Source organism: Rhinopithecus roxellana, chromosome 21, assembly GCF_007565055.1.
Source record: "Rhinopithecus roxellana isolate Shanxi Qingling chromosome 21, ASM756505v1, whole genome shotgun sequence".
Lineage (NCBI taxonomy): Eukaryota > Metazoa > Chordata > Mammalia > Primates > Cercopithecidae > Rhinopithecus > Rhinopithecus roxellana.
The window spans coordinates 22,703,159-22,731,144 of NC_044569.1; the positions used below are offsets into that span (position 1 = coordinate 22,703,159).

The following is a 27,986-nucleotide window of genomic DNA, read 5'->3' on the forward strand; positions in this document are numbered from 1 at the left end:
ATAAGTAATCAGAGAATTATAAATCAAGACAATTAAATACCTTTTCAATCCATCAGATCAGCATTTTTTAAAAGCCTGACAATGTCAAGAGTGGGAGAAGATGCAGAACAATAAGAATCGTACACATTGTTGCTGAAAATATAAACTGACAGCAATTTGGCAACACCTACCAACCTTTATGATGTTTGTACCCCAAGACCCAGTAATTCCACTTCTGCTTCTGTATCTTTGAAAAGCTCAACAAATCCACAAGGAAACAAGTCCAGAGAAGGTCACAATAGAACTGTTTATAAAATGACAAACTGGAAACATCAGTTAGGGAGTGGATATATTATGATCTATTTATAGAAAGAAATTGGTTTATGTCTGAGTCTGTTCAGGCTGCTATAACACAAATACCATAGACTGGGTGACTTATGTAACATTTATCTTTCAGTTCTGAAGGATGGAATCCAAGATCAAGGAGCCAGCAGACGTGGTGGTGGGGACCCACTTCCTGATTCATAGAGGACCTTCTCACTGTGCCCTCATACAGGGAAGGGGTAAGAGAGCTCCGTGGGGTCTCTTTCAGAAGGGCACTAATCCCACTCATGAGGACTCTACCCTTGTGACCTAATCACCTCAAAATCCTACCTCCTAATAGTATCATATTTGGGATTAGGATTTCAGCGTATGAATTTTGCAGGGAAAGAAACATTCAGCCTATAACAATGTAACAGTTAAAGGAGCTAGCTCTACATACATTAATTAGGATAAAGCTCAGAAACATAACTTCGAGTGATAAAGCAAGTTGCAGAAAGGGGGGGTACTGATAACATTACCATTCGTTTTCTAAACCTGCAAAATGACAATAGTTATTGTTTATGACAGTAGTCCCCAACCTTTCTGGCACTCGTTTAATGGCAGACAGTTTTTCCACAGATGGGGGTCGGGGATGGTTTCAGGACAACTCAAGCACGTTACATTTATCATTAGATTCTCATAAGGAGCAAGCAACCAAGATCCCTTGGGTGCACAGTTCACAATAGGGTTGTGCTCCTATGAGAATCTAATGCCGTGGTGATCTGACAGGAGGTGGGGCTCAGATGGTCATGCTGGTTCTCCTGCAGTTCACCTCCTGTGGTGCTGCCAGGTTCCCAACAGGCCACGGACCTGTACGGGTCCATGGCCTGGAGGCTGGGGACCCCTGGCTTATGACACATAATCACATAGCAAAATGCAACAGGTATGTAACAATGCGACTTCTAAAGAGTGTTTACTGCTGGGAAAGCTGTGGAAGAATGCAGTCAGTTTGGAGTCACAAAAGAGGCTTCAACTACAACATTTTCGGTTAAAAATATTTTTTAAATGTGGCTAATGTCAGTATTTATTAAATCTGAGTTATGGGTACCTGATTGTTTGCTATATTATTCTCTGTAATTTTTTGTATTTTAAATATTAAATAGTTCATAATTTTTTAAGTTACAGTTTAAAAGGGTATACATGATCTTTTTCTGCACATTTCCCCAACGTTTTTTTCTTTTTCTTTTTAAATTTTATTTTATTTTATTATAAGTTGTGGGATACATTTGTAGGACATGCAGGTTAGTAACATAGGTAAACATGTGCCATGGTGGTTTGCTGCACCTATCAATCCATCACCTAGGTATTAAGCTCCGCATGCATTAGCTATTTATTCTGATACTCTCCCTCTTCCTGCCCCCTCCAACAGACCCCAGTGTGTGCTGTTTCCCTCCCTGCATCCATGTGTTTTCGTTGTTCAGCTCCTACTTGTAAGTGAGAACATGCAGTATTTGGTTTTCTGTTCCCGTGTTAGTTTGCTGAGGGTAATGGCTTCCAGTTCCATCCATGTCCCTGCAAAGGACATGATCTCATTCCTTTTAATGGCTGCATAGTATTCCATGGTGTATATGTATCACATTTCCTTTATCTAGTCTATCACTGATCATTTCCCCAACATTTCAATCTAAGTATACAGTTGTGTCAGCAGTCTGGGACTGGAGGAACAGTCCTTGTTCCAACACTACCACACTGTGTGACTCTGAGCAAATCACTGAACCTCTCTGGAACTCAGCGTGCTCATCTGTAAAATGGGGATGCATGGGCTCTGGAATTAGATCTGGACTTGATCCTCGGCTCTACTACTTACCAGCTGTGAGACTTTAGTCAATTTACGCAAACTTTCTAAGATGCACTATCCTCAGCTAAAAATGAGAACAGAGATAGCATCTAGCTCACAGATCTGTTATGAAAATAAAAAAAAAAGGAATAATGAAAATCTCTTAGCAGACCATCATCAACAAAATAAAATTACAAAACTAAGAGAAGATATTTGCCATGTGTATAATGGACAAGGGAGTGGTGTCAAGCATACATTACATACTCCAATAAGTCAATAAAGAAACAATGGACCAATAGAAAAACGGGCCAAGGAAAGAAAGAGATAACTCATGGAGGAAATCCTGACTATTCAGTATGCAAATGAAAAGATGCTCAACCTCACTGGTAATCAGGAAATTGCAATCGAAACCTGAAACAACTATCAGATTGGCAAAGGAAAAAAAATTTTTAAATGACTCTAACAAGTATTGAAGAGAATACTGAGCATTAGGAATTCTCAGACCCTGCTCCTGAGAAGGGACTTGCACTTTGGAGAGCAATTTGGCAACATCTAGGGAATACGATGTGCTAATTCATCACTGTGCTACTGGCATATCCAAGAAAAACTACCAGGCATGGTGTGCAAAGAACATATCAAAAAGCTAGACACACCTGTAGCATTCTCCCAAAGGACATATTAAAAGTTAGAAATAACTTAATGTCCTTCATCTGATACACTACAACACAGCATAGAAACTGTACAGAGGTACATGTTTTGCAACAGACAAATCTTAACAAATATAATGTAGAACACAAACTCCATGATATCCTTTAAAGTTTAAATGCATTTAAATGTATATATATATATAGTTTAAGGATACACACATGTGAAAGATAAAACCTATGCATGGTGACAATGAGCATCAAACATCACATTTAAACTGATGACTGTGATATTCAGGAAGGAAAAAGTGGGTGGAAATGGGGAAAATCTATCTCTTTTTTACAAAAAAGAACAAGGACATGACAAAATAGTGGTGAATGCACATTTGTACACAATTTTATTCTCTGCATTTTCTGTTTGCTTGAGATCTTTCATAATAAAAAAATACTGTGCTTTGCACATTTATAAGATGATATGATTTGGCTGTGTCTCCACCCAAATCTCGCCTTGAATTGTAGCTCCCATAGTCCCCATGTATCATGGGAGAGACCTGGTGGGAGGTAACTGAATCATGGAGGTGGGTTTTTCCCGTGTTGTTCTCGTGATATTGAATAAGTCTCACAAGATCTGATGGTTTTATAAAGGGGAGTTCCCCTGCACATGTTCTCTTGCCTGCCGTCATGTAAGACGTGCCTTTGCTCCTCCTTCACCTTCCACGGATTGTGAGGCCTCCCCAGCCACGTGGAACTGTGAATCCATTAAAACTTTTTCTTTACAAATTACCCAGTGTCGGATATTTCTTCATAGCCGTATGAAAACAGACTAATGCATAACCTGTCAATAAGTATTTGTTTTTAGGAGCCCCCTAAAGTAGGTAGGGCAGTGTTAATATTATCATTTAACAGATAATAGAGGTGCAGGACAAAAAGCTGACAGAGTGGGCTCACGGTCTATTGTCCCAGGGCTCAACGCCCTACCCTTGACATTATGATGTTCATTCCACTCATTTAGTCATTTACTTAACACAAGGAACTGGAACTTGACGCAACTTAGGGCAGGCGGGTGAAGAAGACAACCTCTTCCTTTCTGGAACAAGCCACAGTTTGAGGAACGACAATGACAGAACTCAATAAAAAGGGAAGAAGCCAGACTGCTCTGGTCATCTGATGGCTCTTCAATGAATCTGTAATTCACTCATGGAGGGCCTGACCATTCACTGCGCATCTGCCGAGGAGGAGGAAGGGGCCTGAGGAAGTGAGAACGATGGCCTCGGTTCCAGCATCATATCGTCTTTCCAGCACCCTATCCAAATTAAGAACGGGGCGCTGCACTGCGTTCAGGGGCATTAGCTCTGAGATCCTGTCCGAGGACAGGTCCCTTTTCTGCTCTGGGCTCTTGTTTAAAACTGAGGAGTAGGCTACCATCTCCAGGCCAGTGAAATTCTAGGCTCTCCTTTCTGTTTTTCAGGATTTTTTCTTTTCTTTTCTTTTAAAATCCGAAACGGGAGCTTCCGCATTTACTATTTGCACGTGGTTTTGAGGCTCACTCCTGGCCACATCACAGCTATGTTCTCTCGCCTCTGGTAAATACATAAAATGCCTAGTAACAGTTCCTGGTGTATGCTGGTCCCCATAAATGCCGCTGCTCGGCCCCCGCCCCACCTCTGTACCACGTCCCCTCTTACAGCCTGGGGACTGTGGTATGGAGGCCGAGAGAGGGCCGTTTTAACGAAGAAGCAAGACATATGCGCCATCCCATCCAAGGAGTAAACATGCAGGGGGGAGGTGGGCGTGGCCTCGATCAATCACATCCCCTGAAGCGGCACCACGTGCACATTGTACGCTGGAAATAAGAAAGAATTTCCTGGCTGTAAGAATTGTTAAATAATAGGGCGGATGACCAAGGGAGGTTCCGGAATCTCCTCTAGAGATCTTTAAAAATGCGATACGAGATCGCATGTCTGAGATGATTTTTGGAGTCCTGGCTAGAGACAGATGGACTAGGTGCCTTAACGGGCCTGACCCTCCTCCCAGGGCATACGAAAACTGTCTTTTGCTTTCTCTTACCCTTAGCAATATCCTCTGTGCCTCCTTTATATGTTCATCCCCCGGTGAAGCTCACTTACTGCCATCCCTCAGGCTGGTTTTCACCCAATCCCTAGCCTCCTCACACCTTTCCTTGTTATTTTATGGAAAGCTGGTCAAAGGTCAGAGTTGCCCAACTCCCCACACATAGTTTGGTGGTAGCATCTAATACCCAGACAAAACACGGCAAGGATTCCAATTCCAGCATATTGAAGCTTAAACACCAAATCTGGATGGAAACAGAGAATTAGCTGTTGCTAACTGTAAATGAAATATGATCCCGGTAATTGATTTTAAATAGTTTTTTTTTTTTTTTTTTTTTTTTTTTTTTTTTTTAAGAATCCTTGGCCGCATTTCATCAAGAATACAGAGTTTCAAAAGCGTTCATTCCAGGGTTGGATTTTTTTTTTTCCTTTCTTCTGGCTTAAACCCCAAATGGCCAAGATCCCAGTCTGAATAAACAGTGTGGGTGGTGACTTTTCTGTGAGGCCCAGTAGAGGATGCAATCACTTTCTTATTCAGTTCAGCATTAAATCATGTGAAACTAGCCTGATTACTCCACACAACTTTTACTCCGTAATGGAGGGTAACACAACATGTATTCTTTCTCTGCTTCTCAGGGAGAAAGAAATGAATTCTCCTAACTGCGAGTGTTTAATTATGTATAAAGTTCGTTGACCTCACAGGCGGCTGTCAGATGATCTTGCTAAGGCCTGTGAACGGCATCCCAGGAATGCAGTGATGTGGGCAGAAACCAAGTGAGTTCATGCCACCGAATGCTTTAAATGGGACCGAATCAGCAGCCGTCCAGAAAGACTCCAGCGAAAACAGAACTTTTGGATAATCAGTAATTTAATCTCACCTAAGCATTTTGAGGCCTTCAAAAGTGATTGTTATAAATCAGAAACTCAGGAAAAATCCCATAGGGATAGGGCCCATAACGACGGGGTGAAGTAATTTTGTTTGCTGGTTATTGCCACAGCTGGCTGGAAATGTATGTATTTGCAATGTTCTGTCCCCGTTTTAGAGGTAATGCTTTCTGACTTCCTGCTACTGACATTAAAAGAAAATGATGAAGCAATCCCATTCATAAATACACAGTGGGGCCTGAAGGAGTGTGCAGAGTCTAGGTTTATTTACACAGTTTTGATATAATGCAGCCTTCACATGTGTATGCAGTAACTATACCTACTTGTCAGTAAATGCCCTGAAATGTGTTCTTCCTACGCAGAGGGCTGGGTTCTCTTCTTTGGGCTAAGGGAGCGGAAGAGTACCAGCAAGATGAGCTTATGGATTGCGTGTTCTCTTTTGTCTCTACCTGGAACATCCCCATCTGTCTATTGTGAAAGGACCAGGAAATGCTGGGAGACCGGCTGGCATGTGCTTCTTGGTAACGAGAGAGCAGAGCCCCCCGAGAGCTGTGGGATGGCTAACTGCAGGAACCCTGCTACTCCGGCCAGGGGAGAGGCGGGGTCATGTGAAATAGGTGGGCTTGGTGCTTCCCATAACATTTAAATTACCTGATTGGGAGTCCAATATTACGTTCCTTCAGTAGCTTTCTCACCAAACACACACTTTATCCATCCAAATATTATGCTTTCGGCTGGTAAAACTTCACAGGGTTGTATTCTAAAACAAAACTCTGCTGCATTCACGCTGGTACCTTTATTGTGATGAGTATAAAGAAAGGGAGGCTGAAATTTAGCCAATAACTTTGACACCCTGCTGGAAGCAAAATGGAAGGGGCCTCCCTTGAGCATCTCTTAGACTAACCTGAAAGTCTTGAATGTTTTTCCAAATCAGCCACCTAGGTTTTGAGTACACGGTGTCTGTCTGCATCCATTTCGAGTTAATTCAATAGATATTTGGAAAACACAAATAATGGACAAGGCAATTCTGGTGACACAAAAATCAGGTCAGGTGCAGTGACTCACGCCTGTAATCACAGCCCTTTGGGAGGCCGAGAAGGGCGGATCACCTGAGGTCAGGAGTTCAAGACCACCCTGGCCAACGTGGTGAAACCCCATCTCTACAAAAATAAAAAATTAGCCAGGCATGGTGGTGTATACCTGTAATCCCAGCTACTTGGGAGGGTAAGGCAGGAGAATCCCTTGAACCCAAGAGGTGGAGGTTGCAGTGAGCTGAGATCATGCCATTGCACTCCAGCCTGGGAGACAGAGAGAGACTCCATCTCAAAAAAAAAAAAAAAAAAATCAAAACAGCATGAACTCTTTATCAGGTCACATTAATCCCAACTGGGAGGATCTGGGTAGTTTTCATGCATGGAATCTTCCCAGGGTTGGGGGCTAAACCCTTAAAGGGGTTCAACAGGCCAAAGGGAAACGGAAACTCACCAAAATCTCAGTTCACACTCACATGCATTCTGGAGAAGAAGGAGATAGAATAGTCACTGAGTCCTGCTATTTCATAGCTAGGGTTCTATAATTTTATCTTGATGTTTTTGTTTGTTTGTTTGAAGACAGGGTCTCGCTCTGTCTCCCAGGCTGGAGTGCAGTGGCACAAACTTGGCTCACCACAATCTCTCCCTCCTGGGCTCAAGCGATCCTCCCACCTCAGACTCCCAAGTAGCTGGGACTACAGACGTGCCATCATGCTTGGTTAATTTTTGTATTTCTTGGTAGAGACGGGGTCTTGCCATCTTGCCCAGGCTGGTCTTGAACTCCTGGGCTCAAGTGATGCATCCAACTTGGCCTCCCAAAGTGCTGGGATTACTGCTGTGAGCCACTGCACCCAGCCTATCTTGTTTTTATAGTCCACTTGATATTTGAGGGTTTCCCACAAGAGCCTTTCTTTAAGACCCATAGCATTTAATGTTACACTGTGAAGTGAAAAATCAGTAAAAAAGAAAAGGAATTCCTTCTGTCTTCCCACCCTGAAAAAGGAAGCTTTCCTTCAAATCTTCAAAAATTTTCTGTAAATATGATCATCCCCATAGTTACAGGGGAAGTATGCTTCTAGATAAAGGAATCTGGACACAAAGTAATATCCTAAATCACTTCCACTCTTTGGATACTACAATTTATAAAATTCCATAAAGGAAATTAGCCTGATTTCTCATGAAGTTCCCTATTGGGAAATCACTGTGTGCCACAGTTACGGAAGCAATATCTTCGTGCATTTCCCAATTCCCTGCCTTTGTCGGAGGCTCTCATCATCTCTGAACTACCACAACAATTTAGCTATTTCACATCTGTAGTATGTGCTGTATTCTGCCTGGTCAGATGTAAAGATGAATACATGACTTGTCTCTGTTATTTGAGTACATAACTTGTCTCTGTTAGACATTATAAGTTCTTGGAAATTAGAGACTGATGTACTTATCTTTACATTCCCCAGTGTCATTAACAGGGTTGGTGTCCATTAAAAGAATGAACAAATGAGTCAGTAAATAAATACCATGAAAATGTCTATAGCACGGGTTGGAAAATGTTTTCAGTGAAAAACCAGATAGTAAATATCTTAAGCCATATGGTCTCTATCATAATTACTCAACTCTGATGTTGCAGTGTGAAAGCAGACATAGACAATACATAGCAAATGGGCATGGCTATGTTCCAATAAAACTTTATTTACAAAAGCACGAGGTGAGCAAGATTTGGCCCACGGGCCATAGCTTTCTAACTCCTGATCTTTGGTGATTATCCTTGCTGTAAACCTCAGTATATTCTTTATGATTTTACATAGCACTTGTTATTTTCAATAATGAGACAAAGTACAGAAAACATAAATGTTAAAGGGTTGTTTTGGAACTCTACAGCAATAAATTCACTTAAAAACAAACCACAAAGCACGCATGGAAATTAGCTGTCCCATCAAGTATATTTCATGGTCACCTATTTTGTATATTGTATTCCTTTAAAAGGAAAAATTCTCATCCCAAGAAATAAGGGTAGTAGTTTTGCCATTTACATCATCATGACTGAGATAACTTGATATGGTAAGATCTCAGAGTTATTGAGTGAAGGGTCCGGTGCTAGGTCATGCTGAACTTGACACTCTCCTGGGAAAGGGGAAGAAATATTCCCCCATCCTGCTGTCCAGCAGATCATCTGGTCTCTAATTTTACTGCTAAAATCCTTCCCAAGGTTATTAATGCAGAAGATACTCCTTTTTCTTGATAACCCTCTGGAAAATATCCAGCTAGAAAGAGCACAACAGAGTCTCAAAAGCTCAGCAAACACACAGAAAAGTCAAGAGTAACTACGAGAATTTGATGAAAACAAGATGTCCCAGCCTGCCACCCTGGCCTCATTTGAGAGTGCCTCGGCTGTCATTACTCTTGCCTTGCTATCAGGTCACCTTTCATATAAAATACAATTTTAAAAAGGAGTTGGATTTGAATTGTGGTCGACACAAACAGGATGCAAAGTCCTAGGTCAATTGCTTGGTTTGGAACAAATTCAACTAGTCCTTTTCGCGGTATGAGAAAATATACAACAAACAATGTACCAGTGGGCACCCCGGCTGACATTTTCTGAGATGGGTTACTCCGAGGTGTGGATCTTCAAACTACGTCAGCCATCCACAGGTTGTGATGAAACAGTTCTACAGATTTCTTCTAAGAAGGGAAAAATAAAATGAAATTTGAGTCTTTCCATTATACCAAGCTTCTCCTCAATACCAGACCAAGTAATGGGACGAATTCTGTGCCTTAAGAAAATGAGAAAACTGAGGCTTGGAAATGGAAGGTGCCATGAGGCAGTCAAAAGATCTGAGCTCACATCTACCACATTCAACCCATGTGACATGAGGCAGATTATCTGACTTTAATGTCACTTGCTGTCCTAATTTTCAATGCAGGGCTGGGATATACACATTATTGAGGAGAAATCAGAGAACACGTAATATAGAGCCCAATTTATTGCAACAAACCCTGAGACCCTATTGTGTGCCGGTGTTGGAGAGTGGAAAACGGCTGTCAGGGATTCTAAGCATAGAGTAGGTGAGCATTCCATGGGGAGACCATAGCATATTGCTTTTTTTGCAACACTCCAGTGCCCAACTATCCTGAGTTCCTCTCTTCTGTTTATTGAATTTCCTCCCCTGCCAGTTCACCACAATCCCTTATTACCAGTCCCTCCTCATTAAAACATCCCCCCTCCTCCCTGCCACAAAACAAGAAGGACATTCTCATCATTCTCCAGAACAGGGCTGTAGCAAACAACTTCATGTATGTCAAGTGGTACGATTTATACCAACTTAATTCATATTAGATAAAATTTCAAATTGCTGAAAATGTACGTGGCAATGGCACATAGGAATCTTACTGCAATCTTGGTTTGGGGTAAGATGTATAAAAATAAAGACAAGAGTTTGAAAGAGGGATCAGGTGGAGAGGATAGTGAAAGGGAACGGAGAGGCACTGGAATATTGTGAAATGCCCCAAAAGGTTGTTTACAGTAATTTAGGACAAATTCCTACACCTCAGTTACGGTAGTCTTCAAGTAACATGGATTGAGTAAGGTATGTTCTTCAAGGTGAAAATCACTGAATATGAAGTGCAAATTCATCAGCATCTGTACTATTCACAATAGCAAAGACACGGAACCAACCTCAATGCCCATCAATGATAGACTAGATAAAGAAAATTTGGTACATATACACCATGGAATGAATACTTACTATACAGCCATAAAAAAGAATGAGATCGTGTCTTTTGCAGGAACATGGAGGGAGCTGGAGGCCATTATCCTGAGTAAACTAACATCAGGAACAGAAAACCAAATACTGCATGTTCTTACTTATAAGTGGGAGCTAACTGATGAGAACGTATGGACACATACAAGGGAACAACACACATTGGGATCTATCAGAGTGTGAAGGGTGGGAGGAGGGAGAGGATCAGGAAAAATAACTAATGGGTACTGGGCTTAATACCTGGGTGACAAAATAATCTGTACAACAAAGCCCCAGGACACAAGTGTATCTATGTAACAAACCTGCACATGTGCCTCTGAACTTAAAATAGAAGTTAAATTTAAAAATAAAAATTAACATAAAAAAATTCGCCAGCATCCCACTGTGAAGTCTGTGTAGGGAGGAGGGGTAATGTCCCAGGGCGAGGGCTGAAACTCTTTGCTCATAATCCTCTCCTGCTCCCACCCCGGGGAATCGAGCATGGCACTCTGTAGAGAACACCTGATCTCCATTTCCTTTAAAACAGCCTCTTAAGCTGTGTTTACAGAACACAAACCAATGGCTCAAGAGAAAAAATATGAGTAGGTCAAGGGACTAATATGACAAATTTTCAATTCAATCTAGCATCGAGATAGATGCTCTTGATGTCCTCTGAGGCTTCATGAGAACAGTATCTGCTCCTCTCTTCTGGCTTTCAACTTCATTATTACTGAAAACTTCTACTTGAAATACAAAATATTGGAAGAGTCACTCTCAAGATTTCTAGAAGTTTTGTGGCCGGGTGCAGTGGCTCACGTCTATAATCCCAACACTTTGAGAGACTGAGGCGGGTGGATCACTTGAGGTCAGGAGTTTGAGACCAGCCTGTCCAACGTAGTGAGACCTCATCTCTATTAAAAAATTAGGCCGGGCACGGTGGCTCACACTTGTAATCCCAGTACTTTGGGAGGCCGAGGTGGGTGGATCATGAGGTGAGGAATTCAAGACCAGCCTGGCCAAGATGGTGAAACCCTGTCTCTACTAAAAATACAAAAATTAGCTGGGCGTGTTGGCGGGCACCTGTAATCCCAGCTACTTGGGAAGCTGAGGCAGGAGAATCACCTGAACCCGGGAGGTGGAGGTTGCAGTGAGCCGAGATCACGCCACTGCACTCCAGCCTGGGCGACAGAGCAAGACTCCTTCTCAAGAACAACAACAACAAATATAAAAATTAGCCAGGCATGGTGGCCGGTGCCTGTAATCCCTGCTACTCAGGAGGTTGAGGCAGGAGAATCACTTGAATCTAGGAGGCGGAGGTTGCAGTGAGCCAAGATCATGCGGCTTCACTCCAGCCTGGGTGACAGAGCAAGAATGTCAAAAAAAATTTTTTTTCCAGAAGTTTCGTTTGGCAGAGTAAATGGATTCCCCTTATCAGTATGTCTAGAATAATCCAGGTAAAATGTTACCGCAACCAATTGTTCTAAAGTTAACTTCTCTGGTGTGCTACTTCAGCATTGGGAAACAGGACCAGATGAGTTCATTTCATCCACCCTGGGTAGCATTCCGGGCAGAGCAAACAGAAAATCTCAAGGAAAGAAAGAAACTTTCAGAGCCTGCTTTGGGCCTCTTTGGATTCCTTTTTTAAGCATTACAAGATTGGTCCTAGGCCACAGATGCAGTTTTTGGATGTCAGATCCACCAGACAGATGTTTTCCCTTAAAGCTGTTGTCTCTCTCTCAATCTGTTTATAGCGTGTTTCCATTTCAGCCTGCACCTTACTTAAGTTCTCACTGCTAACTGCATATCCTAAAGGTTTCTTGCCTCCACACACAAAGGGCTATTTTTCTATCATGTGTTCTGTTTTCCATAAGGAATGCACCCACTCTTCAGGTAACCTGTTAACCCATTACTGGTGTATCTGCTTCCTGGGCTATCTTCGAGAAACGTGGCAAATGATCCATATATATATTATTAATCTCCCAAGTTGTGTGGTGCCAGAAAGAGTTTTCTTCTTAGAAATAAACTATTCAGGCCACATGACCGGCCTTAGCTTCTTAAACCAATTTGAGCATCCACTGATGGACTCTCAGAATGTGGTCAGGGTTACATATTCAAACCTGTGTTTTTTGGTTCTGAGCTTGTAGACGGTCTTCATACAAGTCAGACCAAGGAACTCCATTTCTATATCAATTAGGCAGATTCTCAGTGCCAATAGATTTCAATAGATTTCAAAGACTCATCCACCTTCTCTCACTATAGATTTTTCCAGAATACGATTCAGACTAAAAGCAGGATAGCATCTGCTGCCATTTCTCATACATAAAAGTACAGGGAGACAAGGGAATTTCTTGGTAAGGATGGAATACCCCTGTGTCCCGATGGCGGTGGTGGTTACAGGAATCTGGACATGGGGTGAAACACACGCACACATACAAACCAGTGAAGATAAACCATGGTGAAATCTGTGTAAGGCCTGGACTAATACTAACGTCAGTTTCCTGGTATTGATAATGTAATGCTATGTACATGATACCATTTACTATTGTTATGCAAGATGTTACCATTCAGGAAGCTGGATGAAGAGTACATGGACCCTCTCTGTACTATTTTTGCAACTTCCTGCAAGTCTATAATTATTGCAAAATAAAAGTTTTTAAAGTTCTATGAGAAAATTACTGCCTATAAGGCAGTAGCTTGCCCAACTTAGCCTGATTGAATTTGAAGCTCTAAACTGCTTCTCTCTTCTACTCACAGCATTTTTAAGTATTTTCCACAACTTTCCTCTAAGAAGTGGAGTCTGCCGACTTTCTAATCTGTGAAAGATAGCCTCTGTCAATATCAGAGCTCTAGAGAGTGGGTGGGGTGGGATCAACAGGTTTTTGAAAGGTTCACACTGGGTTCACCAGCATCCTGCATTACAACGAGCATTCTAACAAAACAGCATCTTTCAGCCGTTTTGTGGATGTTCCCAATGACCTAGAGATTTAAAGAGGCATTGGATCATAGTCCCAAGTGGCAAACATATACATGAAGCCATTCAGTAAGGAACAGAAATGGGACAGGAGTCCATTTGTTCTTCCTTCTGTCTCCAAGTTTTTCCTCAGAACTTCTCAGGGCTGGCTCCTCATCTTACAGGTCTCAAGCCAAAGCAACAGGTCCCGCGAAACTCATATTTAAACTAGCCTTACCGCTGTATTAGTCTGTGTTGACGCTGCTGGTAAAGATATACCCGAGACCGTGTAATTTACAAAGAAAATTGTAAATCACAATCATGGTGGAAGGCGAAAGACATGGCGGCAGACAAGAGAAAATAACAGAACTTGTGCGGCAAACTCCCCTTTATAAAACCATCAGGTCTCATGAGACTTATTCATTATCACGACAACAGCACAGGAAAGACTGGTCCCCATGATTCAATTACATCCTACCTGATCCCTCCCATGACACATGGGAGCTACAGTTCAAGATGAAATTTGGGTGAGGACACAGCCAAACCATATCACTGCCCTCCCCAGTTACACCATACATTATCCATTTTGTTGTCTGCTACATCCTTATTTTTCGGTTTTACTTATTTATTGCCCATGTAGCACCATGAGAAGTGTGTCCCTTTGCTCAGACTGTGTCCCCAGCACCTAGGAAAGTGTGCTATTTGTTGACTGAAAGACTGAAGAAATGAATGAAACATTCCTAAAGCCATGGCCCATTCTTAGACGATGGTGATTGTCAAACATGCAGGTCATTATTAAATGACACACAGCCTCAATTAATGATCACCTAGGCTAGTTTATGTAGGTAACCATCATTTTTATGTTTGGCTAAGAGAATAAGACAAATTTGAGTGATGTCTTCAACACTAGCAGCTGAGCTCAAGTGCTATGGGGAATCCCAATGAAAAACCATGATTCCTGTTGAATTTTCTGACTGGGCAAGAAAGAGATCAATAGGTAAGTAGATAGATGGGGAGATATGAATGAACATATACTCAAGTATACATACACATGCACATTTTTTCCTCTTTGAAGATGCAACAGGATCTTTTTTTTTTTTTTTTTCTTTTTCTTTTTTGAGACGAAGTTTTACTCTGTTGCCCAGGCTGCAGTGCAGTGATGTGATCTTGGCTCACTGCAACCTCCGCCTTCCAGGTTCAAGCAATTCTCCTGCCTAAGCCTCCCGAGTAGCTGGGATTATAGCTGCCCGCCACCACGCCCAGCTAATTCTGTATTTTTAGTAGAGACAGGATTTTGCCATGTTGGCCAGGCTGGTCTTGAACCCCTGACCTCGGGTGATCCGCCCACCTCGGCCTCCCAAAGTACTGGGATTACAAGTGTGAGCCACTGTGCCCGGCCACAATAGGATCTTGGTACTTCCTTTATCCTTGCAAGTCAACCTGCAATGAATGGAAATCCTCTACTAGGAGAAGAACCAGAAAAACATCAGGGAGACAGGTTTTCTGGGCATAGGTAGGCAGAGAACTAGGGAGAAGGAGCTCCCTGTTGTGGCTGGTGGAGAGTGTCCTGAATGGTGTCATCACCTCCACTGTCTGGACTCACAAGGTCGTGAGAGGTCAGGAGTGAGGGATACCCTGTCACCAAGCCACCATTCCAGTGCCAAACTGGCCTCCCCATCATATCACATCAATGTTTAAAAGAGGAGAGGCTTCAGATAATTTACCATGCCCAAGATGTTGTAAGAAAACTTAGAGGGTTATGTTTGTAGACATAGTGAAATATTTATTTTTAAATTACTAACCTTACATGCATCTGCTTTAGCGAGGAAAAAAAAAATTCCCCCAAAAGACTCCTTCAAAATCATGGGAATAAGAAAAAAAGAGGCCAATGACCCCATAACTTTAAAAGTATACATAGTGCCAAGCAGCCCAAAAGTTAGCCTTCTGATACCAGAGTCAGCATGTGCTGACTGACTCCCCTTCATTTCACGCTTCTCTTAAAAGAAAACAGGCTGGATTGTTTCAGTAAATAACAAAAGGTCAGAGAAATGCTACTCACAACATGAGCAAAATAACTGCTCAATCTGCCAAAATGTTTCCAAAGGCCTAACAGGCAGAAAAATCCAGTGGTGAAATAATCCACGGATCTGACCGGTGAGAAAAGGTCCTTCCCAGTAAAATCTGCCATCAGGCCTCTGGCTCGTCTTTCATCAATGAGAAATAAAAACAAACTATGTCGTCAGGTTCCACCAACATTGAGATGCCATGTCCTTCACAGTAAAGCAAGGTTGTCTACTACATAGTTTTTAGACTTCTTGCCTTAGATTATATTTTGACTTTAAGGCCAAGTGTAGAAATGGTGGTCAAATAACTATGTACTCAAAAACAAAGTCCGAAGAGTCCATTTTGTAAAATCTCCTCCTGAATGAAACTTCCTATTGGTTTAGCTCCTATGTTCATTTCATCTGCAGAATTTCTCTGTGGTGAACTGGATGCTAATACCATTACAAGCGCTTCATAGAGAGACAGAGAATAAGCACATCCAAGACAGAAGTCAGGACTCTGCACCCTGGGGATACTGCCTCAACTGAATCTGCATCAATAATTCGGTGGGATGTTGTCTCCCCCAAGGCATCCCTGCTATTGGCCATGTAGACAATGCCACCACTAATGGCTTATTGCCAGCCTTGTTGCAGAGACAGGATCTTATCCGTCTCTGCCCTCCACAGGACCTTGGGAGGTCAGCGCTCAGCACATTCATTGGGTTGAGTCAATGCCCCCATATCGTACCTCATTCTTGGTTTAAAACCACAGAGCAGCATTTCACAGAGTATTTTCCATGACATACTGGTCCTGTAAGATGCTACTTGGGTGCAACGTAATTCTGATTCCATGAAGAAATAAGCTTTAGAAATGCTTCGTACTATGACTACATTCCCCAGTTTCAGAATCATCATGCATATGGGCATATTAAAGAATCAGAGAAGTCCTGCAGGAAAGAAACCTGGTGAAGTTAGCATTTCCCAAATGCTTTTCAGAAACCTTTTTTTCAATTAACATCTATTCCCATCCTCAGCAACCAGTGTTTTGGAGACAGCATCCTGGGGAACATTACCTCGAAATAGTTTCCAATTCATGTATAATCATATTTAATGTGTCACTAAGTCCAATTGGTTCTTCCTTCACCATATATGATTGTGGTCAATCCTGTCCATTTAACACCCCACTGTTAAGCTCCTAGTCTTTAACTTAATGCTTCATAGTATCATAGCATCACAGAAGGATAGATCTGGAACTGCTTTAGAAATAATCATAAAGTAAAGGTCAACTGGCCAAGTGCGGTGGCTCACACCTGTAATCCCAGCACTCTGGGAGGCCAAGGCAGGTGGATCACTTGAGATCAGGAGTTCAAGACTAGCCTTGCCAACATGGTGAAACCCAGTCTCTACTAAAAATGCCAAAAACATCACCTGGGCATGGTGGTGCGTGATGTAGCCCCAGCTACTTGGGAGGCTGAGGCAGGAGAATCGCTTGAACACAGGATGCGGAGGTTGCAGTGAGCTGAGATGCACCACTGCACTCCAGCCTGCGTGATGGAGTAAGACTCCACCTCAAAAAAAAAAAAAAAAAAAAAGTCAAGCTCTAAATTTAACAGAGGAGTTAACCAAGACCCCCAAGGTGAAGGGACATGCCTAAGATATCACAACATGACATGTTTGACTCACTGAAAACAATGGTAGTTTCAGGCACTACTCTGCCTCCCCGTCTACTCGGTGGACAGGAATTAGAGCAGCAGCCCTCCAGTGTGTAAGGAAAGGGAAGCCAGTGCTGTGGAGCACCCACCGAATGCCGCACCGCACACTTGCACATACATCCTCTCACTTCAACTCAGCAACAACTCTGCAGGGCGGGTATTTTACAGACCAGGAAGCCCAAGACCACACAGTAAGCAAGTAGCTGTGCCAGGATCTGAGCCAAGAACAGTTTGACTCCAAAGCATATACTCCTGCTAGTGTATTATAGTCCCTCTCGACAAGGAGGCCCTCGATAAAAGCACACTGAATCACATAGTAAACTAGGAACTGCACATCTGAAGTTAGTGGCTGCAACTACTACCGCTACTGAAAAGGAGAGCATATAGTGAGTCTTTGGTTTTCCATCAAAATAGGGTATCATCTGTGAATGTAGGAAACAGTGAATTTTTACCATTCATGAAAAATGAATTAAGTTAATTAAGTCATAAAAACTAATTGAGAGTATTACTGAATACCACAAATAATATACCTGCAAACTTTTACAGGACCATTTAATGTTAGGGTTTGTTGGCTTCTCCTGTCAAGTCATTTTTGATGGTTATTTTTCATGAAATCTACAATGGGCACAAGCCCAGTTAATATGATGACAATGATGATGGCTTATTTTCATTGTATACACAAGAACATACGCTATTCAAAGCTGTTGGAGTATTAATGGAGAATGGAAACTTTCTCCAGGGATAGTCAATTGATAAACTCTAAGAGTACCCTTTTTCATATTCATCTTTCCATAATCCATATTTAAAAATTCAAACTTCTTTATTTGCATCTTTTGAGGTACTTTGAATACTGTTAAGTGATTTTTCTTCCCACTTACTAGGAAAATAGATGTCTTATGAAGAATTTCTGAAACAAACATGTGGTCCATAAGTCCTAGTAAAATATTTTAAAAAACAACAACAAACCAATAAACAGCAAATAATAATGGTCACAAATCCACGAATAATCAAATTTAGTAAAATATTGACATGCAAGGATTTTTATTGCTTATCACAATCACTAACATGCAACCCAGCTTATGGATACCATGGAGTTCCAATATTGGTGGGTGGGGACATTTTTAATTTTAGTATTTAAAAGTTGTAGGGGAGAGAGAAATGGCTTCCCTCCACCACTCTGGGTTTCTTGGCCGGGCTATGAATTGACGTAAGACAAATTAACAGAAGGAAACCCCATATTTAATAATGTAAGTGCGCATGGGAGTCCCACAAAATATGAGACTTGAAGTAGGGTCAGATGGTTGAAGCTCATTTAGCATCCTGAGCTGTGGAAAGGAATAGGGACTTGGGGCTTCTGGGGGTGGTGGGGACACAAGCTGTGGGTTGATGAGGGGAGGCTCTGTATGGTGGGTCAAGGGTGTCTTGTTATGCAGAGTCTCTCAGGTACTAGAAATTATATTGGAACAGTACTCGGAAAAGGAGGTGATAGTCTGGCGTGGCATGTCCTGAGCCCCTACAAAGTCAACCATGACTGTGTAACCTTAAGAAAAAGAGTGACTAACACTAAGGAAGGTTTTTTTTTCTTCTTTTTTTTTTTTTAGACGTAGTTTATCTCTTGTTGCCCAGGCTGGAGTGCAATGGCATGATCTTGGCTCACTACAAACTCCACCTTCTGAGTTCAAGCAATTCTCCTGCCTCAGCTTCCCGAGTAGCTGGGATTACAAGTGCCTGCCACCACACCCAGCTAATGTTTGTATTTTTAGTAGAGATGGGGTTTCACTATGTTGGCCAGGCTGGTCTCAAACTCCTGACCTCAGGTGATCTACACATGTCAGCCTCCCAAAGTGCTGGGATTACAGGCGTGAGCCACTGCACCCAGCCCAAATATTATATCTGATTGCCAAGACAACATTTTTATTCAATCTTAAGTATGCAACTTTAGCATTAAAGTATGCAAAGAAGCCACAAGGATAGATTTATGTCTCTACCAATCTTTTAGTCCTCAAATATAAGTAATCCTAATATTCCTAATATCTTAAAAAAGACACTAATGACATCTTCATTCACTAAGATTATTAGATATAGTGAAGTGAATATTTACAAGAAAACAGAACCTGTTAAAACTTGAACATTCGTGTCACATCTTGATAGAAAATTCGCTTTTGAAAGCCAATTAGAAACAGCACCTCTTTGAGTTTTATTTCCTCACTTTCTGCATATGTCCTCATATCTTAGTGGGAGAGGTCTTACCAAAAAATAGTCTTTTACTTCTTTCCATACCTATTGATATGGTTTGGCTGTGTCCCCACCCAAATCTCATTTCGAATTGTAACTCCCAAATTCCCCATGTTGTGGGAGGAACCTGGTGGGAGGCGACTGAATTATGGGGGTGGGTCTTTCTGCACTGTTCTCATGATAATGAATGAATCTCACAAGATGTGATGGTTTTAAAAATGGGAGTTCCCTGCACAAGTTCTCTCTTTGCCTGCCACCATCCATGTAAGACGTGACTTGCTCCTCTTCTCTTGTCTGCCACCATATGAGATGTGCCTTTCACCATCCACTGTGATTGTGAGGCCTCCCCAGCCACGTGGAACTGTATGTCCAATAAATCTCTTTCTTCTGTAAATTGTCCAGTCTCAGGTATGTCTTTATCAGCAGTGTGAAAACAGACTGACACACTATGTTAATTTGATGGGGTCAGTTCTGCATTGGTTGTGCATAGGAGCAACCCTGCACAGAGAAACAGATCAGGTCTGAAACTAGAATAGAGTAGGTAGCAAGCAGAAAGTAGAAGAGCAAGCAAAATAAATAGGTTTCTAGCATCTGCTATTTCCTGATCTTAAAAAAGTGAATGCACAGACAACAGACACCAACTATGTACACAAAAACACACTTTAAGGTTAACTAGAATTATTCCTCGGATGCACACAGTTTGCTTTTGTTTGTGCATTGTACAGCTGCCGCTTACATAGTGTTTATGACATACCTGGCACTGTTCTAAGCAGTTAACTCATAAACGCATCTAAAGTTCACAGCAGCCCTATGAGGAAAATGCTGTAATACGTGGCACTTAACAGATGAGCAGAAGGAGCTCCAGAAAAGCCTGGGTAGGAAAGGGCAGAGCAGAGTTTTGAATCCAGGCAGACCAGCGCCAGTCCATACTGCTCACACCTGACACTACACTGACCGCCTATGAAGTCTGCTGTGCTTACTCTGCTGACATGCTTGGAAAAGAAACATATTCTAAGTAGTTAATAATCAATCATTTCCCATAAAAAAATATATTGCAACATTCAGAAAAGGGTTAAAATATTCTGTAATCCTACCACTATATCACATAGCTGGGGTAGCCTAATCACCAGAGAGACTTTATGAAAGAGGTTTCTGAGTCCTATTTCAAAACATCAGTGACTAGGGCAAAACCCCTCCCTAAACCTAAGCCGTTTACAGTATAAATTTGGGAAGGAAACTATTTGAGATGGCCGTTGGAGATTTCTAGTAGAACAATTTGATTATTTCTTTTACAGTCTACATATGAATAATTGAATCATTTAATTGCAGGAGTTAAAAGACTTGTCCGTGTTTAGAAAAATGAGATTTTTATTTGGGATTCCCCAGTATATTAGAAAGATGATTCTCAGTAAATTGTGGGCAAGAAGGAAATAATATACATATTTGTGGCCATGAGAGCTAACCAGAAAAAAAAAAAAAAGAAAAAGAAAGAAAGAAACTCTCTGGACTTGCACAGTTCCAAAAACTGCTGAGTGTTTTCTTTTTGTTTTTTTTTTTCCACCCTACTAAGCATTTCTCTCTTATCGAGGAGGATTCATTTCCCACCTGTGTCTTTTACGTTCTTGAAATACATATAAAGTTGGTGTTTATTTTCTACCCACTGAAATCTTGTTCAAGTTATTCTTTCTTTGGTCTCTACTTTCAGAAGTCACAACTTGTTTTGAAAACGTTAGCATGAGAGAAGGCTTCTTCTTATGTACCACAAACTCTCAACTATTTAGAATGTTTGCTCAGGAGGTAAAGAGATGCCTGGTGGCTTTTCTGCTTTATAACAATGGCCATGTATGTAACATGACTGGACAAAACCAAAAATGTGCTTAGACAGAGTTCCTTCTTCCTGGACGGGCAAGGTGGCTCACGTCTGTAATCACAACACTTTGGGAGGCTGAGGCGGGTGGAATACTTGAGGTCAGGAGTTCGAGACCAGCCTGGGCAGCATAGTGAAACCCTGTCGTTGCTAAAATACAAAAAAAAAAAAAAAAAAAAAAATCTGGGGGGGTGATGGTGCACTCCTGTGATCTCAGCTACCTGGGAGGCTGAGGTGGGAGGATCGCTTGAACCAGGGAGGCAGAGGTTGCAGTGAGCCAAAATCATGCCACTGCACTCAAGCCTGGGCAACAGAGCGAGACCTTGCCTTAAAAAAAAAAAAAAAAAAAAAGAATTCCTTCTTCTTCTGATGAGTGCTTCTCATCATTAGGGTCACAATTATCAATGCCAGTTTTTTATAGCCCAATGTTATTTGAAATGTCCAAATGCTTGTGTTATAAATTAATACATGTATTTAAAATATGGGTTATAGAAAAAATACCATATGTAGTGGTCCAGACCTTTGAGTTCTACTGTCCTTGTTCTTCACATGGAGTATTAGATTTCAACTAAAATGAAGATCATATCTTCAAGTAGATTGCCAGAAGGCACCATACTGGAAGCTCATGGGTAGTGCACTCTGTTCAATGAGGGCAGAAAGACAGTGACATATGAGGTCTTCCAAAGGTGACATGGAATGCAGGCAGAGATGAAATGTGGAGCAGAAAGAATGCAAAGCTGCAAAACACAGGCCCTGTCTGTACGTGGATCTGGTCCTTGGATTGCAGAGCCTGCTGTTGTGTGCATAGACCTGGCAAGTGTACGGTTGCAAGTTTGATTCTGATGAAGGGCATTTAGAAGAAAGAAAGGATGAAAGACAACAGAAAGGAGTTAACATCATGACGTCCATTTTACTGATGGCATGGCTGAGGTCCAAAAGAGTTAAGTGACACAGAGCTAGAGCAGAATAAGGCCAGCACTCGTCACCTTCTCTAGTTCCATAATTCATAACTTTTCTGTAGTATGTATTCCTGGTCACCAGTAAAATGGGATGACAGTGTGGACAGCTTGATCCAAACCATTACTTCTGATAAACACATCAAACTCAGGGGTGCTGCTGGTTCAGAGCTGCTTCCTCCTCTCTGGGGACTGGCCTATGTCCCAGTGGCTCAAACGTATTACTACCTTTTTATCCTTACAATGAAACCTTGAAGGACACGACTGTCTACACTTCTAATTGGAAAGCATATCTGATTCATTCAAACATTCAAAAACTGAAGTGGCCTAGAGTGGAATCCTAAAAGTTGAGAGTATGGACTCAGGGAGATGCCGTTCATTAGCCAGGATAAGCGATGTGGTTTGAAAGGACTGGACTTCCTTTTCTCACTTTGCAATTGACCTGCTGACTAAACTTGGGCTACTCACTTCTTAACCTTGGTCTGTCTTGGATCTCCCTTGTGCAAAAAACATGGGAAGACAATATCTAACTGCCTCTCAGGGATGTTGTGAAGAGGACCTCATCGATGTTTTAAACCACGTGGTCCTAGGAAGGTGCTATATATTGCCATCATTAAAATCACCTGTGGTTGGCTGCAGCCCCACACACACACAAACATTTCTTAACAACAACAAAAAAAGGAAATTAATTTTCTTCTTATTTGAAGGGATTTCACAAAACTTCCTATTAAAGCATTAACATTTTGAAAACTGAATTCAATTCAATGTGACAAGGGTATGACTGATAATGGTGATAACCCAATCTTAATCCCAATCTCTTCTTCCTTAAGGAGAGAAAGGATTTTACCTAATGGTTGATTAATCAAATATAGTTGATGGGATACATATAGTCAATAATATCCCATTTCAGACTTAGTTTAGTCAAAGAAGATTAGAAAAGTGGTGTCATTGTGCATTGGTTAAATGCTTAAGTTTTACCAGTTATATTACCTCAAGATGGTAAAATATATATGGGCAGACAACTTTATGGAAATAAATTATTATTACTTGAGACTGAGGCTTGCTCTGTCGCCCAGGCTTGAGTACAGTGGTGTGATCTCAGCTCATTGCAACCTCCACCTTCTGGATTCAAGCGATTCTTCTGCCACAGCTTCCTAAGTAACTGGGACTACAGGTGTGCACCACCAAACCTGGCTAATTTTTGTATTTTTAGTACAGATGGGGTTTCACCATGTTGGCCAGGCTGGTCTCGAACTTCTGACCTTCAGTGATCCGCCCACCTTGGCCTCCCAAAGTGCTGGGATTACAGGCATAAGCCACCATGCCCGGCCAACTTTATGGAAATAAGAGAATGAAAGTGTGACTTACTCAAGGGCTACATATATAAAGGTGACAGATCTATATGTATCTACTTAAATTCATGCCAACACAGCACATGTTGAGCATGAATTTGTGAGCTAGCTCAGCTTACAAATGGCCAAGACTAGGGGCATGTAGCAAGGGGTCTGGGGGTCTACTTACAGTTTGTGGTCACAAAATAGGGCAATCCAACCCTCCCACTCCACATAAAGCCTACCCGCTTCTCCTGCACATCTTCCATACCAGGTCCCAATGAATTAACCTAACCATCTACAGAGTAAGCACAGACGTTAACAGTATGTTCTACTCTATTAAAACCAGACACATGGCCACTAAACAAGGTTGATCTAGGACAACCTCCATCCAGAATGTTTTCACCAGTCTATGCCAAATGGGAAAAATTAGGGAAAGTAATGAGTTCTTTGAAAGTTAAATTCATTCAAAATTTTTAAAATTGTGTAACTTATTCCAAGGTTATGTCCTTACTATTTTGTTTTTCGTATTAAATGTTCTTATTTTACCAGGGAGAGTAAATAATAGCTGATTTATTAATATCCCATTCTGGCAAAATAAAAAGTTAGCATCTCTGTATTGGTCTTTAAAAAAAAAAAGAAAAGAAAAGCATTGAAATCCAAAGTTTAGCTAGCACTACCTTAGAATGATTTACCTGTTGCTAAAAACTCACAGAGACCCATGTGGCTACTGTGTCATCTGATCGAACATTTCATAAGACGCAAAGCCTCATTCAATATGCAATGCCAAAGGACATCAAGAAAAACGAATAAACGGTTTCCCAATTCAGAGCGAGCAAAGTACGCTGCCATCTAAAATCAAATAAATGTAGATTCTAAAGTACTATACAAACAGAAATTATGCTGTCATTTTTCAAATGGTATGAAGTATTTTAATTAAAACCCAGAGGGCATGCAAAGGTATAATAATCCAGGAGTCACGATAACACGGAATGAAAACACTGTTTATTGGTTTTCAACTTTCAGATCCTATCAACAGAAGCTGTAGACAAATATCCATTCTTCATCTGAGGACAAATGACAGAGGATTTAACCATTCTGGGAACTGAAAAGAACACAGATGGCATGAAGCTTGGCTCTAGCTGACAGAGGCTCACAGGTAGAAGACAGGAGCCGAAAGAGTGAATGCTTTCATTTTTTAAATGAGCAATTAAGTGATGCTCTTTATGGTCAACAGAATGAGAAATGAGGTTTCCAAGAATTTGTTTGAGAATTAAGCCGTGTCCTTTAAGTGGAGGGACGGAGCATGGAGAGGGAAGAGGTCTGAGAGAAGACACAGACGAGGCGCTGAATCAGGGAGAGAAACCCCATTGACTATAAAAGGAAGGCAATGATGTCAAATGTTTATAAACTGAGAAAGTGTAGTGTTACGGGTTGAATTATGTCCCCTCAAAAGATATGTTCAAGTCCTCAGTACCTGTAAATGTGACTTAATTTGGAAACAGGGTCTTCGTAAATGTAATCAAGTTAAGAGGAGGTCATCAGGTTGGACTCTAACCCAATAGGACTGTGTCCTTATAGGCAGAGGAAAATGCCATGTGAGGAGGGACACACAGGGACACAGAGGGCAAGCCAAGGACCGATGGCACCGCCAGGAGCTGGAAGAGGTAGGGGGGGATCCTCCTGAGCCTTCAGAACGAGTGTGGCCATGCTGGCACCTTGATTACAGACTTCCAGCCCTCAGAACTGTGAGATAATAAATTTCTGTTGTTGTAAGCCACCCAGTTTATGGCATTTTGTCATAGCAGCCCTAGAAAACTAGTACAAATGGTATGCATATATTATGTAAAGATATGACCGTACCCACTCAAAGAACTTTCAGCAAAGCTGGGAGCATTCAAAAGTGTTTCCTCTGGAAAGTGGGACCAAGGAAGGACAGGACCCAGGCAGGGCTGTTCTTTTTTATTAATAGCCTTCCGTGTTATTTTGGTTTTTTAACCACACACGTGTCACTCTGATCATTTTTTTTAAAAGTATAAAATATCTATGTGATGTTATCAGAACAAAACCTGGCCAGCTTTCTTCATAGTGGATGACCAACTCTGAGGATTGATGGTCGCCTCCTCCACTTGTTCTCTGGCGTTGCCCTCTGGCCCCCCAGATCCCTAGACATGGTCTCCGGTTTCAGGGGGAGCAGAGCCGAGCTGGGAGGGCATCGGCCTGGACCTCAAAGTAGCCTAAATGTCTGGGCACATGTATGCTCGCATGCCTACCATCTCCATCTCTAAATCAAACACAAATTATTTTTGGACTTTTTACGGGTTTGCATCATCGATGATGGTGATTTTCTCTATTGACTTGGATGATTAAGAACCGACTACAATGAAAACAGAGAACAGTGGTGAGCTTGTCACTGGCTTCCTTTGTAGATAAAAATGCAAAACAATGCCTGACAAAGATTTCAGTAATTAGGTTACACATGATCAGAAAACCTCACAATAGAGCTTCACCACAAACATTTGTTCATCACATTTTATTGAGCCCATAAAAAGAAATTCTAAGTGCTCCCCATGGCCCAGATGGAGGATCTTCGCTCTGTGGGGCAGGCTGTGACTTCCCTGGCCATCAGAAGTCCCATGCCCTTTGCTCACTCTAAGAAGAATGTTCACATTGAGCCCTGCAGCTTGTAATGTGGCAAAATCGTGCTGTCACCTCCCACATGAACAGGGCTATTGATGACTGTGGGGGCCTAGTGCAAAGGCACCAGCCCCCATCCCAGAAAGAATGCAGGGCAGCGTGTAAGCGTCCCAAGCATGGCCCTGAGAGAAAAACAGAATGCAAAAGGCAAACGCAGTCTGCATGCACGCAGGGCTTCACTGAGGTCTATTTGTACCCGGCTCCCCGTGGCAGCTGGAGAGCACCTTGCCGTTGGTTGGCACTGATGCAGTGCCAGGTGGGTGAAAACTGAATGAAATGTCTAACAGCTATCATATGGATGAACACGCAGGAAGCAGAACAAAGGAGCAGCATTTTATCAGCAGCAGAATCCTGATTGCAGTCATTGCCCAAGGGGAAACCGTTTGCTTTTATTTTCATCCTGGCCTTCAGTTTCCCTAGGTAACACCTTCCAGCCATCCCAGTGGTTACCTTACCCACCTACGTGGTTATCAGACATCTAGACTCAGCCAGGTGTTTTCCCATTCCATATTGCAGGGGGCAAGGTCACCTCGGAACGGGTTCCAAAGGCAGGTAGGAATTACGCCAATGAGAAAGCAAGTCACAATTCAAATACTCACTGTATGTGGGAATCTATATTGAACAGAAAGAATAAAGTGACTCCATTTTTATTCCATGAACTCTCCCTTCCAGACCCTCACACAGAAGAGAGTGTGGATCCATTTAAGGCTGACTACATTCAGTTGCACACATCTGCTTTCTAATTGTCTCAGTTACCATTCTCCACAGCTGGCCTTTTCTCCGTTTTTGCTTTTAAAACATCACCTCTCAACATATTGTGAGGAAGACCAAACCCTTAGACTCAGATGTTCCAGAAACCTGATCTATTAGTTGTGTTTTGAACACGTCTGGCTACTTTTCATCTGCTTTTTTTTTTTCTTGGTCACATGAACACTGCTGTAAACAAATTCTGTAGTTTGAATTATGATATCCATCAGAAAAGCCTAACAACATTATAGCCTTCACTAGAATGCATAAGCACGAAATACCTAATTTTTCTCATTCCATACATACACACACATGCATGCACATGTACACGCACACAGAGAGCAATGTATCATTTGAAAACGGAGGCAGAGTTCCCTAGCAACATAACCAAAAACATGGCAATACCTTTTGGATCTCCAAATTCTGGATTTATTATGTAAATTGTTCGAGGCTCATGATTGAAGGCTTCAAGATCTCATCTTATCAAAAAAGATCTTAGCAGTTACTAGGCCATAGAACTTTCTCTGACAGCAGGGTACCTCTGCAAGGAGCTGCCCTGTCCATGAGCCAGGCATGCCCTGGTCAGCAGGGGCAGACGATAGCACAGACAGCAAAGGACCAACCAGGCCAGAACGGTGCCTTAATCCCTAGGAATAAACATAACCCAACTTCTTAAGGGTCAGGTTCGTTACTAATGAGGCTCTGCGTTATGAAACAAACTCACTAGAGAAAGGTGATATCTGTGGCCAATTGATTTTAAAAATGAAAAAAAAAAAAAAAATAGACAAAGTGGCCCATGTCTTCTCCTATTCTCCTGGCAGATAATGGGGGTAGATGAAGTGGGAGAAGTAAGAGGAACAATAACTCCTTCAAAAAGAAGAAATAAAATGAAAAAGAAAAACAAACATGAGCTGGATCAGGAAAAAAATAGGGCAAAACAAGCCGAAATGATCTTTAGATAAGA

The 27,986-nt window shown here is 41.8% G+C and overlaps 1 protein-coding gene across 2 annotated transcripts in view; it reads right to left on the minus strand.

The window, feature by feature from the left end:
- Positions 1 to 4,143: 4,143 nt before the first annotated feature.
- BCL2 (BCL2 apoptosis regulator) overlaps positions 4,144 to 27,986 on the minus strand; it is an 84,495-nt gene continuing 60,652 nt past the window's right edge. Inside the window, exon 3 of one of the 2 annotated variants that reach the window (XM_030926038.1) lies at positions 4,144 to 4,606. In XM_030926038.1, coding sequence (XP_030781898.1) covers positions 4,565 to 4,606 — 42 coding nt within the window. In that variant the 3' untranslated portion in view covers positions 4,144 to 4,564. Of the gene's footprint in view, positions 4,607 to 7,541; positions 9,428 to 27,986 lie in introns of those variants that run through there. The other variant, XM_030926037.1, reaches the window with a different exon arrangement.